This window comes from Trachemys scripta, chromosome 1, assembly GCF_013100865.1.
Source record: "Trachemys scripta elegans isolate TJP31775 chromosome 1, CAS_Tse_1.0, whole genome shotgun sequence".
NCBI classification, from domain to species: domain Eukaryota; kingdom Metazoa; phylum Chordata; order Testudines; family Emydidae; genus Trachemys; species Trachemys scripta.
In genome coordinates this window covers 71641061-71658727 of record NC_048298.1, presented here as the reverse complement: position 1 = coordinate 71658727, position 17667 = coordinate 71641061, and the positions used below count along the sequence as shown (strand labels likewise).

The 17667-nt window shown below is 39.1% G+C and overlaps 1 protein-coding gene across 7 annotated transcripts in view; it reads left to right on the top strand.

The window, feature by feature from the left end:
• PPFIA2 (PTPRF interacting protein alpha 2) overlaps positions 1 to 17667 on the top strand; it is a 634690-nt gene that overhangs the window by 448719 nt on the left and 168304 nt on the right. For all 7 annotated transcript variants that reach the window (XM_034772198.1, XM_034772232.1, XM_034772206.1 and 4 more), the window contains one exon: positions 6566 to 6682. In XM_034772198.1, the coding sequence (XP_034628089.1) occupies positions 6566 to 6682 (117 nt within the window). The remainder of the gene's footprint in view (positions 1 to 6565; positions 6683 to 17667) is intronic.

The following is a 17667-nucleotide window of genomic DNA, read 5'->3' as shown; positions in this document are numbered from 1 at the left end:
CCGGGGGCTAGCCTCCCAGGCCAGGAGCTCAGCGGCTGGGAAGGAGGGTCCCGCGAACCGGATGTGGCCTGCGGGCCGTAGTTTGCCCACCTCTGTTTTAGATAGATAGATAGATAGATAAAATCAACAGTTCTCCACTCAAAGGTAGACACAACCAATTGTGAGTAAACACACAACAGATTTGCAATAATTATCACAGGCTAGAGCTGAGGCTTGGCAGTTATATCAAAAAACAGTTCAAGTTACTAAGATTTCTTATTACATTTACTTATGATCAACAATTCTCCATTCTTTAGGACCCATCATATTTATCACACTTACCAGGGTGCATTTGTCTTTACAGCACGTTGAAGAGTGCAGTTATATCTCTTTAACTAGTTTAGTCCAAAAGGGATAAGTTTAGAATATTAAAAGCAGTTGCTTGAAACAATTCATTTCAATCTGAAGCCAATTTGCTTGGCCTTATGAAGGAGTTAAAATCTAAAATACGATTATTGGAGGTCTCACTAGACAGTGTAGATTCAGCAAGATAACCTACGTATATACGTATATCGTATATACTCGTTCATAAGCTAAATCTTTTTTGTAAAAAGTGATGCATAAAAGAGCGGGGGTCGGCTTATAAACATGTCTACCCCAAAATTTTATGATTTTAAACTCTATGGAATCATTGAATTGAATATCTAATACATAGTTTACCTGGAGTGTCTGCAGGCATGGAGCCCCTCAGCTCCCTGTGGCCGCAGTTCACTGCAGACACTCCAAGTAAACAAATCATCCCGCCAACGGCTTACCCTGACAGGCCGGGAGCCAAAGTTTGCCGACCCATTTATTGATGTCAATTCTGCAGCCTTTTAAAGTTGCAAAGGCTTTGTTTAGTGGACTAAATTTGCTTGAAAGGAATACTAAAAGAGCAGTGCTTCAGAGCTGCATGACATTTGACCCATGCATTTCACAAAATGCTATGCCTTACAAGCCAATCAGAAAAATACAATGAATGATAGTACTATAGCACTGGTGTCAGTCCGCTACTGTGTAATTTGATCTCTTCATGCATTTCTACCAATGGACCTCATAAGTCTTGAGCCAATATGAAAATATAATGTGCAGAATTGATGGAATCTCTTATAAAATTGAAATAGCTTGTTATCCCCACAGACATGCCAATCTACAGGGCTGCTTTGAAATAAACAAAGAACAATAATAATTTGACAGTGATAAAGCAGGTGACATTCCTATATAAAGTCCTACAAAATCTATAACTACAATAATAATAATCTGTTTTCAAACTAGTATTTAAAATGAACAACGGTGAAATCAAAAGAAAAAGATCTGCTTATTACGCAGCATTCAAACTTAAAGTTGCTGAATATGCAGAAACAAACAATAATTGCACCGCTGCTCATGAATTCTGTATCAATGAGAAGCAAGTAAGAGAATGGCAAAAAAATAAAACAATACTAAAGACATACCAAGAAGCAAGAAAAAATGTCCATCGAGGTGCACTTTCATTTCCTGAGCTAGAGAAAGATCTCAATAATTGGGTTGTTGAATGTCCACAAAATGGGTACATTGTCACTAGAACTGGAATTTGTCTGCATGCTCTGCAACTGTCGAAAGACGACAAATACAAGTCAGTAAAGCCGGCAATGTTTGTCGCATCAGTGGGTTGGTGTACTCACTTCATGAACCATCATGGTCTCTGTCTTTGTCAGCGAACAAAGATAGCGCAAAAGCTGCCAAGAGATCTGGAAGAAAAAATTTAATCTTTCCAAAGGTTTATTATAAAATATCGAAAGGAATATGCATTTGAACTGTCACAAATAGGAAATATGGATGAAACACCAATGACATTCAATCTCCTGAGCAACAGAACAGTAACTGGTGTTGGTGAAAAAACAGTTTTAATTAAAACCACTGGCCATGAAAAAATCCATTTTACGGTGTTTTTTTTCATGTTTGGCAAATGGATCAAAGCTCCCTCCTGTTGTTATTTTTAAAAGAAAAACCTTGCCTAAAAACATGAAATTTCCTGCTCGTGTCATTGTACGTGCTCACGAAAAGGGATGGATGGATGGATGAAAGTGGGACTACTGAATGGCTGGAAAAAGTGTGGAATAAGAGACCAGGAGCACTTTTCAAGAAACCTGCTATGCTCGTTTGGGACATGATCAGGGCACACAAGACGGATGAGGTGAAAAATGTGGCCAAAAATATGAAAACTACTTTGGCTGTAATATCTGGAGGCTTAACTTCAGTTCTACAACTGCTTGATGTCTGCCTGAACAACCCCTTTAAAGACAGGCTATGCAAAATGTGGTCTGAATGGATGTGCTCAGGCATGGCGAAATTGACAAAAAGTGGGAATCTTATGAAGCCCGAAATCAATCTGGTTGCCCAGTGGATCAAGGACACGTGGGTGTCCATTCCCTTGGAAATGATAGAAAAATCATTTAGGAAATGCTGTATCAGCAATGCACTCGATGGGTCAGAAGATGATGCCATAATGACACAACAGAGGCTGATAATGAGAAGGAATCTGAGTTTGAAGACGACACTGCCGACATCTATGATGACAGTGCAGGTGCAGCTGTGACTGAAGCCAAGTTTAATGAACTGTTTGGTGAATAAGAGACTGATTCAGATTTTGAAGGATTTTAAGACTTTTTAAAGTCTCATATTGTTCTAAGTTAATTGTTTTAAATATCCATTTACTGATTTTAAATATTGACTGTAATTTTGAAGGTGAATACATATTTGTTCAGTTATTATAACAACAACAGGGGCTCTGTGCCTGCAGAACGTCCAGGCCCACTAGTGGCTTACCCTAATGGGCCAAGAGCCAAAGTTTGCCAACCCCTGAAATATAGGGTCGGCTTATGAAAGTGTCATACAGTTTTTGCTATTTTTACCTAACCATTTTGGGGGGTCGGCTTATAAACGAATGGGCTAATGAATGAGTATATACGGTATATTAAAGAATAGAAGGGGAAATACAATCTTTGAAATGAAATCTCATCACTTCTTATCACTTACCCTCGGATTGGGAAAGTCCTTTCCACATGGCTGGTCCAGGCTTTGGTCGCATTTAGGATTTTTCAGCTTCTTGTGTTGGGTTCACTCAAGGAATCTGAGCACATGGTGACTCAGTTCTAGGACTCATTAGAGGGACCCACCCTCTGATTCCTATTGGACATGTGCCTAGTGGGTGCTCAAATTTCAGCTTTTTATTTCTCTGCTGCTTCCGTTGGTATCTAGTAGATGATGATGGTGTATAACAAATTTCCTTAATCCTGTTCTTTTTGGAGGCTTTTTAAGTTTGTTTCTTTTCAAAGATTGTATTTCATTATTTGCTGTCAATTGGAATCCCTCTCCCCTTTTAAGCAATTGCTCTTAATATCCTAAAGTTATACGCTGGTTTATATCTTTTAACATTTCTCCTTCCTTGTGCCAGGCAATTACTGTTACTTCTAGAATTCAGCAATTATTTACAATGAAATCCAACAAAACCCTTATAATCTTCTAAATTTGGAGTCCTTGGTTATACATAAGCATAATACATAGTCCTTGGTTATACATAAGCATTTCATATTATTTAGGACTTACAATAGAAAAAGAGACATTTTCCACGGATAGAAGTATACAGATCTGACTCATAAGGCAAACAAATGTCCAGATTCTAATTTGGGTTGAAAGACAAATTATTCATGGTATATTTGATTGACAAGGAAACAATGTATAGTTTTTAAGGGGTAAAATCATGTGTTTTGCATTTCTTGGGGTAACTGTTTGCCCAATTTGACCTTCAGTCTTAAAGCCACATTGCTAGTTTGTCTGGCTATGCTGAAAGAATGACAGGAGACATTGGATATGGGTTTAATCTGGGAGCAACTTTATTATTAGATGTCTGGGACTAACCTGGCAGATAAAATGTGCAGTGCAGGTGAAACCCTGACAATTAACCTGGGGGAGAGGGTGAGTGCTTTTACCAATCCCCCCCACACACACACCTTTCCATCCATGTCCCTTCAGCAGATCCACTGCTGGGAACCTCCAATTTCAGCCAATTCGGGGATGGGGGGTGCTTCCACCAGCTCCCCAACTTTCCATCCATGTTCCTTCAGCAGATCTCCTGCTGGGAACCTCCAATTCCAGCCAATTTGGGGGGGGGGGCAGGTAGGGGGGCTTTCACCAGCTCCCCCTCCCCCTTCATCCAGGTTCCTCCAGCAATTCCCTTGCCGGGACCTTATCGACCATCCCCCTCGTAGGAGGGGTTAAGGTGGACTATAATGATGGGGGGTTGGCTTCCTGCTATACCAATCAAAGGAGTCCCTAACTGCCCCCAACTAGCTCAGTTACCAAGCACCTCTCCTTCATTGCTTTTCCAAGCCATTTATCCATTCTTTTTGCCTTAATTTATGGAGTACCTGCACTAGCCTGTTACAAGTGATGAGGGGAGGGTCCAGGCCCAGACTGACCTTTTTAAACCCCTCATTCTTAGGTGAGTCATCCACCACACTGACTGCTTTTCCAGCAGTTTTACATCTCCCCTCCTTCCCCCAAGCCAGAAAGTATTGCCCTCTTCTCCCGGCCAGCCAGACAATTTTCCCCCCAAGCCCCCGCTCAAAGTGCAGGGCGGTGGTGGTTTAATGTGCAGCTTTCCCACTCATTTATTTTCCTGGTCCACTTATTGTGCAATGGGCCACTTTGAATAGGAAAGCTGTGTATGACTCTTGCTTGGTAAGTTGGAGTTCTTTTTAGCTAGGTTGGGAGGGAGAAAGAGATTTTATCCATACGGATATTATGAGAGATAATGAACAATACCCTCATTTAGCCATTAAAGTTTCTATAGTTGGAGGGGAATGACTAATCTTGGCTGATCTGTGACCCTGTAGACAAAGTGTCTCACATGATGTGAACCATTTGTCTTCTTAGGTGGATCCCATTTTGGGCTAAACAGAGATGGATAGCTTTCCTTATTTTTGAGGGCCAGAAGGAATCATTATTTATTAATCATTCAAGGCATATCTGTCTCATATATCCTGTACAGAGTCAAACTGGGCTCTTTCCATTCTGTGCATCATGAAATGAATGAAGGGAATGAAATTCAATAAAGACAAGTGAAAAATATTTAAGAAGGAAAAATAAAAATCTGGAGTTATAGTCCATCATGAATTGAATATAAATCAACAATGTGATGGAGTTGCAAAAAAGGCAAATAGCATTCTGGGATATATTAATGGGCTTGTTATATTTAAGACCGAAGAAGTAATTTTTGTGCTCTGCTCTGCACTGGTGAGCTTCAGCTGGAGTATTGTGCCCAGTTTTGGGCACTACACTTTAAGAAAGATGTGGACAAATTGGAGAGATTCCAGAGATAGCAACAAAAATGATAAAAGGTTTAGAAACCTCTGAGGAAAGATTAAAAATATTGGGCATGTTTAATCTTAAGAAAAGAAGACTGAGGGGGGACCTGATAACAGTGTTCAGAAATGAGGACTGTTATAAAGAGGACTGTATTTATTGTTTTCCATGGCTGCTGAAGGTAGGACAAGAAGTAATGAGCTTAATCTGCAGCAAGGGAGATATAGGTTAGATATTAGAGAAAACTTTCTAACTATCAGGATAGTTACGTTCCGGAATGGGCTTCCAAAGGAGGCTGTGGAATCCCCATTGTTTTTAATAAATGGTTAGACAAACACCTGTATACTTGGTCCTGCCTCATGTCCTACATTTCTATGATTCTATGATTATCTTCAGTAACAAAGATTCTGTAAGTGGAACTTAATTAACAAGGCTGATGACAATATACAAGCCAGAAGGGAATCCAGCTTCCTCTCCAAAAACTGTGTTTGCCTTTTAGTTCTAATAAGAGTTGAAATAGGTTAAACATAAAAACAATTAAAATACAAGCAAATGTAATTTAACTAGGAAAGTAAGGAATTCAAACAGGATGCATATTTGTTGAGTAAGATGTTGCCATTTGTGCATAGTTGACTTTCTCATCATAAACTACATTTTACAAATATATATCATAATCACTGAAAGTTATGAAATTCACACTTAGAACAGACACTTCATTTTACATAATGGCTTGTTTCTTCTTGGCCTTTTGGCCAGGTTTTCCTGTAGTGTGCTTTATATCTGTTGTTCTCTTTACGAAGGACTGTATCCTGTCCAGGTAGGGAAGTGAACTCAATGACCTAATAGGTCTTTTAGATTTCTAACCAATAATAAATGAAAAATGTCCTATCACTCAGTGTTGGTAAATATGAGTAAACAAGCCTTAATATTGCATTTGTTACTATTTATTGATTTATGTCATATGTTCAATATTATTTAAACATCATTTTTATAAGTTTGTGCCCTAATCATTTTTATTATTTATTAATGATAGTATTTTTATAAATCCCTTACAAATGTCTGCCCCAAATCCACAGTTGAAGCCAGGTAGATGGCTCCTCCTTGTATCTGCAAGGATCGGATCAAGTCCTTAATACATTTCATGCTAACCTGCTTGGTGATTTCTATGACGTTAACCATTTATTTCTCTTCTCATTCACAGATTGTAGCTTTACGTGAACAAAATGCACACATTCAAAGGAAAATGGCATCCGGAGAAGGGCCTGCTGAATCCGAGCATATTGAAGGAATGGAGCCAGGGCAAAAGGTTCATGAAAAGGTATAAAACAATACTTTTTTTCTCAGTGAGTCAAGGTAAAGAGAAATATTGAAACTAAAACTAACATAATCAGATTCAGATACTGGGCCCAGTTCTGGTCCATCAAGCAAATCCAGGTTATTGGACCCTACCTGTAGAAAGTCCCCACCAGATGCCAGAGAAGGCTAGCACATCTCAGAACATGAACAGAACACGTGGGCCTCTTCCTTCCAGTGTGACTTTTATGTAGCCCCATCTGGCAATTAAAGTTTTTCCCTATAAGTGGAAACTTGGGAAAGGACAATGATGGTAATGTAAACCATGAATCACTCTCTACTGGAAATTCCACAAGACTCCATTAAAATCATTAAACAGGTCTCTGGGAGAACCAGTAGATCTATTAACTAATACACCAATAGATCCATTGGTCTGTTCCAAAATCTCGTTTTTTCCTGCAGTTAATGGGAAGAAATATGTAAAATGTCTGTAGATCTTCTCCTATTTCAGACTTTCTGTTGGAATACTTGCCTGACTTTCCACTTTCAAACCTTCCCTTATTACTTTCAAATAATGCACACTATCACCCTAAAAAGCTACTAAATAATACCAATAGTGCTTAGCACTGTATAGTGTTTTACATGTTCAAAATGCTTTATAAACAGTAAATTAATTCCCATGACATGCATGGGAAGTCAGTAAGTATGCATTACTGTCCTCATGTTTCAGATGGAGAAATTGGTGCAGTTAGAGTGAGTGTTTTGCCCAGTGCCTCAGAGGTGGCTTATATGAAAGCCAGCTTAGATCTTACGTTCTCAGTCCTTTGCTCAGGCCACTAGTGCTTGCCTCTCTCTGATGCTAAGTGAAGTCTTCTCAAAATTCTGTTTATTATATAGAAATTGATAATTAAAAGGAACTCATCGAACCTCCATTTTTGTGATTGTCCACAGGATTTAGACTTCTAGACACCTAATTGTAGTTGCAAGTATTCGTCTTGGAAAAATTAGAGGCTGCTTGTCAGTATAAGGACTGCAGTTTTGAGGCATATTTGAATTTGCTATTTAATGACTGCCTGGGTAGGGTGCTCAAAGCCATATGACAGTGGCAACAGCAACTGTAATTGCTTTGTAGACCATGAAATGCAATCTCACATAATAGTTTCTAATAAACTCATACTATAGTCCATTATTATTCCAATTATTCATTATTGTTTCTCAATTATAATTACATGAGAGGATCTCACCCTGTAAATTTTAATGCATAGTTGAGTTTCTGTAGGATTATGAGGCTATCATCACTCCTCAGTAACACCAGTAGTGCCCCAGAGGAAGTTCCTGGGAACCTGTCCTTGATAAATCTATTGCTAAATTGAAGGGAAGTTTGTGGTGATTTGAGTTCCCTGCTTCTGGTGGAGTTCACCCCTCTACGCAATCTATGAACACACATTTCTGGGCCTCATAAAAATAGTTGTGAAGAGTACATTTTTTGCCTTTGCACCAAGAATTACTAATTTTCAAAATAATTTCCAAAGGACATCCTAGGACTCCTCTAAAAGATATTTATCCCCGACTGATCCTCGTCCATATCAATTATGCAAACTGAAGACCATGCTAGTCTATCCATTTAAAAAGAACAAGGTATAAGATTTTGCAGTATGTGCACTCTATTTAAGATTGTCTGCATAGAAGTTCTGGTTATGAGAAAATATGTTTGTTTAAATGGAAAACAGATGAATAGTTCCTCTGCTTTTTTGAAAGTACACCTGGTGCGGTGCATAGGGTATTGCACAGGAGGAGGGTGGGAGGCAAAGTTTGTTGTAAGCCTGTTCTGGTACTGTTGGCACATCATTATTAACCAGCACTTTTGGGTCCTGCTGCTTGGTGCTCTGGAAGTACCAGCCAGAACAATGAGTGGGGCATCCAGAGTCTAAATGGTAGGAAAGAATTTCTTCTTGTCCCATTGAGCAGTTTCCAGAATAGCCTACACGAGGATGGAAAAAAACATACTCTAGTAGCCAGGAAGAAGGGAGAACCAGAAGAAGGAAAGTGTGTTCTTCTTTCCAGATAACCAGTATGGAGGGGAGAGTGAAGGGAGCAATACCCTTCAGGTAACCCAGAGTGAGGAGGAGAAAGTTTAGGTCCAGCCCTTCTAGAAGTAAGTGTATCAGGGCTATGAGATAACCACAGGTATGGAATTTGGACAAAGGATTTGCCTCTGAGGTTACCGAAGGGGAAAAATGAGAAATTTAGAACAAGATTTCATATGGAATTTGATTTTAGCCATCCATGAAGCTATTTCTGTCTCCTCCTCTCTTTGCTGCACCATGTTAATAAGGTAAAATGCAAATACAAAGTGCAGTTTGGCAAATTGCTGACATGAGTAGAACTGCTGTTCTCAAATTTTGCATTTTGTTTAGTGGTGTGGTGATGTGACATTAATTCTACTTACAACACTAATCACTTTCTTTCTTTATTGGTATTTCTATATATAAGCATTTAACTTGGATTAGTTGCATTTACCTTGTATCCTGAAAGTTTACTTTTCAGAAGGCTGCAGTGGCATTCTCAAGAGTAGTCTACATTGTGCATGCATCTTTATTTATGTATTCGGTGTGGGTCAGACATACTGTAAATAAAAGCTAGTCATCTGTGCTCTCATTTCTTATAAAATCTTACTAGTTGACTAATATATGCACCTTTATTAAGCTAGTGAATGACATGACTCCCCAAGAATACTAAAACCGAGTTTCCCTACTGAGCAGAAAGCATCACGTTCCCTACTTCCTTTGCCAGCCACATCTTCTGTTTTGAGCCATGCTAAGCTCCATGCTTGGAAGTAGAACTTAGCAAAAAGCTGGAACTTCCATACTGCACAAATGCCAATATTTCGACATTTGTTTTTGCCTCAGATTGGGACAAAAAGTGGAAATAATCATTATTTTCATGGAATGAAAATTTTCTGAAAAAATTCTATGTGGAAAGTTTCTAGATTTTGTATTGGAATGAAACATCTCATTTCAGTGTGTTAAACCAAATTGAAATATTTCAGGTCAGTCAGACATTAAAATGCATCTGCTTACAGTGCTGCAGTGTCTTACTGGAGTTATAGCTTGCATGCCACTTGTCCCCATTCTCCTCAAGGGCTGGGCTCCCTGGTTGGACTACATCTCTGGACTACAGGATGCATTCTGTCATCATAAGTACATGCAGTTTGATTTTGCACTAACTCAAAATGAAACATTTTGGTTCAGTTCAACAAACAAATATATTTTGTTTGAATTTTCCTGAGAGAAAAATCAATTTTTTTAGCAGAATTAAATTTTTTGATGTGTGGAAACTGCATTTTCTGTCAAAAAAAGTCATTGGAGGCAGGACACTGGGTTAGATGAACAACAGGTCTGATTTAGTATGGCTATTCTTATGTTCTTTTGTTAATTGTAAGTGTTGCTAACTCTGTCTTCTTAAAATAGAAAATAGCAAATCTCTCTCCGATATATATATGGGATCAATAGGGAAGCTTATATATATGTCAAGCTTCTCTATTGATTCTTTTACATTCTGCTGTCTACATGTACAAGGGAAAGTTGAGATATCTACGGAGGATTCACGAGACATCCCACTGGACATAAACATATTAGCTCAGTGGTTTGAGCATTGGCCTTCTAAACCCAGCGTTGTGAGTTCAATCCTTGAGGGGGCCACTTAGGGATCTGGGGCAAAATCAGTACTTGGTCCGGCTAGTAAAGGCAGGGGGCTGGACTCGATGACCTTTCAGGGTCCCTTCTAGCTCTATGAGATAGGTATATCTCCATATATGTTGCCCCCTCTGCCTAACTCTAGAGGGAAATGAAAAGCAGATAGCAACTCTACTTCTCTTGCTTGTTCCACTACCTCTTCTAGCACAAGTAAAAAAGAGTAAATCAATAGATGTGTCTTGCTGGGGGGGGAGTACATACCTGTAATTTCAAAGCAAACTGCATCCTTACCAGAGGTTCCTTCCCCTGCATCAGGCTCACCTGTGCTCAACTGTCAGGACCGGCTGGACTGCGCTAATGTTAAACATGTCCTGGCTTGATGAGCAGTTGGATCCCCCAGTCACCTGTCCCTATACTCCTCCTCGTCTTCCTTGTTGTCCACCTCCTCCTCACTGTTCACATTGGGGGCCTGTGACTTGGGCTCCTCGGAAGTATTCACAGGGCTCTTGAGGTTGTGGGGGATCTCTGGTGAGGATGGCATGCCGCTTTTTGTAAAAGCAGGAGGTCTGTGGCTCCACACAAGATCGATTGTTGGCCTCCATTGCCTTCTGGTCCACCTGCCACAGCTTCTGGGCTTTCACGGGGCATGGCTGCTGCCCTTCTCCTCCCAAGCAATCTGCTAGTAGATGTCAATGTTTCTACAGCTGGATCAGAGCTGTGCCTGCACAGCCTCTTCTCCTCACACACCCAGGAGATCCAACACCTCCTGTGTACTCCAGGCAGGAGTGCCTCTGCAGTGTGTAATCAGCATGGTCAGCTAGGCAATTGCACACAACAGTGTAGAGCTGCTAGGTGTGCTTGCCAAGCCGGGCAACCAGGAAAAGGAATTTCAAAAATGTGCAGTGCTTTAAAGGGGAGAGGAGGCTTCCTGTACACCTGGTCTCTGGGCAGTGGAGTTCACAACAGGGACCAGAGCAGTCCCTATGGGGTATTGTGGGACAGTTCCTGGAGGCCAGTAACAGTCAATATAAGTAACGTACAATCTACTCTGACACTGCATCAGCCTAACTACATCGATCTTGACTCTACGCTTCTTGGGGAGGTGGTGTTATTAAGTCAGTGTAGCGGAGCCATTACGTAGGAGGGAGTGAAATTTAAGTGTAGACACATCCACAGCTAGGTCGATGTAAGCTGCTTTGTGTCACCCTAACCATTTAGTGTGGACCAGGCCTTAGTGAGACCATAATTGGAATACTGTGTCCAGTTTTCATGTCCACACTTTAAAAAGGATGTTGAAATATTGGAAAGGATTCAGAAAAGAACTACAAGAATGATTTGAAGTCTGGAAAACATGCCTTATTTTGAGAGCCTTAAGAAACTCAGTCTATTTAGTTTATCCAGAAGAAGGTTTAGATGTATCCAATCACTGTCTACAAGTGCCTATTTGGGAAATAGATTTCTGATAGTAGATGACTCTTTAATGTAATAGAAAAAGACATAATTAGATCCACTGGTTGGCAGCTCAAGCTAGACATATTCAGACTAGAAAAATATTTTAATAAGGAGGGTAATTAACCCCTAGAACAACTTACCCAAAGATGTGCTGAATTCTCCATCACTTGACATTTTTAAATCAAGATTGGATATTTTTCTAAAAGATATATTATAGCTCAAGCAGAAGTTACAGGCTTGATGCAGAAAGTGTATGAGATTCTTTGGCTTGTGTTATGTATGAGGTCAGACTAGAGTGATCATTATGGTCATTTCTAGCCTGAAAGTCTATAAATCTGTATGCGCCTACTCAATAAATAGCCAAACTATGATTCTCAAGTTCTGTAGGCAATGGGCATTATAATTAAGGCTGTTAGGCGATTAAAAAAATTAATTGCGAATAATCGCGCGATTAAAAAAGATTAATCGTGCTGTTAAACAATAATAGAATACCATTTATTTAAATATTTTTGGACGTTTTCTACATTTTCAAATATATTGATTTCAGTTACAACACCGAACATGCTTTAGATTTCTTTTTTATTACAAATATTTACACTGTAAAAAAACAAAAGAAATAATATTTTTCAATTCCCCCATTACAAGTACTGTAGTACAGTCTCTTTATTATGAAAGTTGAACTTACAAATGTAGAATTATGTACAAAAAAATTGCACTCAAAAATAAAACAATGTAAAACTTTAGAGCCTACAAATCCACTCAGTCCTACTTCATGTTTGGCCAATCACTCAGACAATCAAGTTTGTTTACATTTGCAGGAGATAATGCTGCCCTCTTCTTGTTTACACCTGAAAGTGAAAACAGATATTTGCATGGCACCGGCATTACAAGATATTTATGTGCCAGATATGCTAAAGATTCATCTGTCCCTTCATGCTTCAACCACCATTCCTGAGGACATGCGTCCATGATGATGATGATGGGTTCTGCTCGATAATGATCCAAAACAGTGCGGACCAATGCATGTTTGTTTTCATCATCTGACTCAGATGCCACCAGCAGAAGATTGATTTTCTTTTTTGGTGGGTCAGGTTCTGTAGCTTCCGCATTGGAATGTTGCTCTTTTAAGACATCTGAAAGTATGCTCCACACCTCGTCCCTCTCAGATTTTGGGAGGCACTTCAGATTCTTAAACCTTGCGTCAACTGCTGTATCTATCTTTAGAAATCTCACTTTGTTAACTTCTTTGCATTTTGTCAAATCTGCAGTGAAAGTGTTCTTAAAATGAACAACATGTGCTGGGTCAACATCCAAGACTGCTATAACATGACATAAATGGCAGAATGTGGGTAAAATAGAGCAGGAGGCATACAATTCTCCCTCAAGGAGTTCAGTCACAAATTTAATTAAAGCATTATTTTTTTAATGAGCATCATCAGCATGGAAGCATGTCCTCTGGAATTGTGGCCAAAGCATGAAGGGGCATACGAATGTTTAGCATATCTGGCATGTAAATACTTTGCAATGCAGGCTACGGAAGTGCCATGTGAACGTCTGTTCTCACTTTCAGATGGCATTGTAAATAAGACGCGGGCAGCATTATCTCCTGTAAATGTAAACAAACTTGTTTGTCTTAGCAGTTGGCTGAACAAGAAGTACGACTGAGTGGACTTGTAGGCTCTAAACTTTTACGTTATTTTGGTTTTGAGTGGAGCTATGTAACAAAAAAAATCTATATTTGTAAGTTGCACTTTCACGATAAAGAGATTGCATTACAGTACTTGTATGAGGTGAAATAAAAAATAATGTTTCTTTTGTTTCATTTGTAATAAAAATAATAATATAAAGTGAGTACTGTACACTTTGTATTCTGTGTTGTAATTGAAGTCAATATATTTTAAAATGTAGAAATGTAAATGCAGAAAAACATCCAAAAATATTTTTAAAATTTCAGTTGAGATTCTATTGTTTAACAGTGTGATTAATCGCAATTAATTTTTTTAATCATGATCAATTTTTTGAGTTAATTGCATGAGTGGTAGTGTAGTAGGCCTAATTCTTTCAGCTATGAAAGTCACAGGAAGTGTAATATTATGTGTTGTGCAAAAAAAAATACAAAGTTGTTATGATGTATTTATAATTGTTATATGTGAAACACTGAATTTTATGCAATAATTTTGCTTCAGCACCAATATATAATTACAGTAATCTCCATCTCTTGAAGGATGGGATTATGTGAAACAAAATTCAAATACTTCGAAAATCAAGATTTTCTTGATTAGTTTATAATTTTGAAAAAGTCCACTTTCACAGAAAAAAAAATCCATGAAATTTCACATTTTTGACTGAAAGGTCATATTTTGGGTTGAGGTTGGGACTTTTTATTTTTTTCAAATTTCTTTCAGGCAGAAATATATTTTACTAAAATGTGCAAAAATTTCAAATGTTGTTGATCTGCTGCTAAAATAGCCACTTATGTTGTCTGGGAAATTGTTCATTTCCAGTCACAAGATGGCCTAGAATATAATAAATAATATATTTTATTTCTTTTCATGTTACTTGGATGCTTACTTTAGTAACTGCCACCTGGTACAAAAATATATTGCTTCCTTAATCTAATATAAAAAGTGTGTTGATGAAGAAATAAACATAATGCAAAGAGTGGTGTACAAAGTGGAGAAGTTTCTAAGTATAAATGATGATTTGGTTTCAGTTAAATTTCCCAGAGTTCAAGTGCTTACATCAAGTAAGGCGGGCCTTATACTTTTTTAGGAGTGGGGGAGGGGTTTCACAAATTTGTGACTTACCTAATTTTTTTTTCTTGCATGGAGGGTAGTGAAGGAAATTTGCAAGGTTTGAGTTCATGAACCATTTCCCCCCATAATTTGTTTGAACTGGTTCTCTAGTTGAAGGGAAACCTGCACTATGTATTATGGATAAAAGAATACCCTACATCACTACTGCCCCAAAACCTTGGCTATCAAAAACTGAGCAGTCTCTATATAATATATATACTGTTTTTATTCATTGGAATTTTTCTCTCCTCCCCTTTATTTTTTTTCACAATTGTGTTTTTCACTCTTCCCACTCACCGACCCATTTTTATATTTTTCCTCTACCATCACTCTACTCATGTTCATAGTTAAACATAAACTGAAGAATGTTAGTCAACATTTCTATCCTGCTTTTGCACAACTGGTTTAAAATTAGACAAAATTATTTCATTCACCCCTAAATGAAATCCTCAATGCCTGTCCCCCATCTCTTGACACACCAATTTCTCTCTCTCATCATCCCCTCCCCCCAATCCTCCCTGCTCCATGCAGTATATGGCCTTGCTATCAATTTTGCCAAGTTACTTTGAGAGATTATATTCAGTGACAAGACTGCATGGTACCTTTGCAATATAGTGGCAGCAGGGTGTCACACAGTGCGCCATGTAGGAAAAAAGGCTGTGTGATCATGGGTAACTTCAATTTGAGTGACCTATGCTGAGGGTGGAAGTTCATGCTGCCAGTATAACAACATTCTTTGAATTTCTTAATGTTATAGATGACAATTTCTTATCTCAAAAAGTGTTGCATCCAACAGGGGGGAATTCTATATTAGACCTTGTCTTGACAGATAAAGAGGAACTGATCACTAAACTAAAAACTAACTGTTTAAGAATACACTGCTCTACAGCCAAAATGCTTCTGAAATAAATGTAGTCAAACTTTACTAATTCTGGGTCACTGAGAACGAAAATTATGCTTAAAATTGTTGATTGGCTCTAGTTTTCAAGATATACTACTGGGTCAGTATATATGACCCTTGATTTGGGAATGGCGGAGAATAAGTGAGTTATAAAGGGAAGGAATCTCAATTTAAACCAGAAATGACTAAAATACATCTTTGACTAGATCTATGAATAAATCTATGACTGGGTTTGGACAGTATTTGCTTTTTAGGCAAAACAATGAATGATGCAATCTGAAGCTGGTATTGCGTCATACATGATATGAATTGCATAATGTTATTCCTAGAAGTCATGGATGATGCAATCATAACAAAGCTTACATCACTCTGCTGAACAAATTGCCCTATATCAGCTCTAGAAATCATACAGTGTCGTGCTCTCTTATTTGTCAGTGTTTGATTTTGCAAAGGGACACATTTCTGTTTAGCCAAAGTGAGCAGAGATGCCTCGTACTTGTGTGAACAGTGCAGATAACTTCTGCTATGTTTGTGGTGAAGTGACTTTTGCGTCACAAAAGCGCAGTATAACCACTATGGTTAAGAAAGTCTATCACCTTTATTTTGGCTGCAAAATTGGAGATCAGGACAAGAGGTGGGCCCCACACGTATGCTGCAACACTTGTGCAACAAATCTTTGCCAGTGGTTGAACAGGAAAAGGAAATCTATGCCTTTTGCAGTGCCAATGATTTGGAGAGAGCCAACAAATCATACCAGCAATTGTTACTTCTGCATGGTGCCTCCAGTTGGGAAAGGTGTGTCAAAGAAGAAAAAGTGGACTGTGCGTTATCCAAACATTCCATCAGCTTTACGCCCAGTACCCCACAGAGAAGGACTGCCAGTTCCTGATGCACCAGAATCATTCTCACTTGAGTCAGACGAGGAAGAGGAAGAGGATGAAACTTCTGGTCCTGAACCATCAATGTCACAGGACCCACATTTTCTCCCATCCTCCTCCTCTGAACCACACTTCATAACACAAGGTGAACTGAATGACCTTGTCAGGGATTTGGAACTACCCAAGAGTAAGACAGAGCTGTTGGGCTCCAGACTACAGCAGTGGAATCTCCTGGCAGGTGATGTTAGGGTTTCCATGTTCCGTGACCTTCAAAAGGATCTTGTCCCATTCTTCTTAATGGAAGGTGATCTTGTAGCCTGCAACAACATCGATAGTGTGATGGCAGCCCTCAACATCGTTCACGATCCAGATGAGTGGAGACTGTTTATTGATTCATCGAAGACGAGTCTTAAAGCTGTTTTACTGCATAATGGCAATGTTTTGCCATCAATTCCAGTTGGTCATGCAGTCCATATGAAGGAAACCTATGACAACATGAAACAACTTTTGAGGTGCATAAACTATGACCAACATCAGTGGCTGCTTTGTGATGATTTGAAGGGTGTTGCTCTCTTGGTTGGTCTGCTGCCTGGATACACAAAGTACTGCTGTTTTCTCTGCGAATGGGATAGTCGTGCAAGAGATTCCAACTACATCAGGAAAGACTGGCCACTCCGACAGTCATTGGAGCCTGGGAGGAAAAGTGTTCAGCATCCACCACTTATTGAATCAAGAAAGATTTTGTTACCACCCTTACACATCAAGCTGGGTCTGATGAAGAACTTTGTCAAGGCCATTGACAAAACACAAGCAGCTTTCAAGTACCTCAGTGGAAAATTTCCAAGGTTAAGTGAAGCTAAGATAAAGGAAGGTGTCTTTGTTGGTCCTCAGATTCGTGAACTTCTTCGAGATGATGCATTTGACCATGCATTGCGTGGCAAGGAAAAGACGGCATGGAAAGCTTTCCAGTTAGTGGCAATAAATTTTCTTGGCAAGAACAAGGCAGACAACTACAGGTTGTTGGTGGAAAACCTCCTCAAGGCATACAAAAGCCTTGGTTGCAACATGTCACTAAAGATACATTTTTTGCACTCTCATCTAGATTTTTTTCCACCGAACTGCGGAGCAATGAGCGACGCGCACGGTGAGCAATTTCAGCAGGACATTGCAACAATGAAGAAACGCTATCAGGGCAAATGGAGCCCATCAGTGCTTGCAGACTATTGCTGGACAGTGACAAGAGATGCTCCATTTAATGAATACAAGAGACAAGCCAAGAAGCGCCGAGT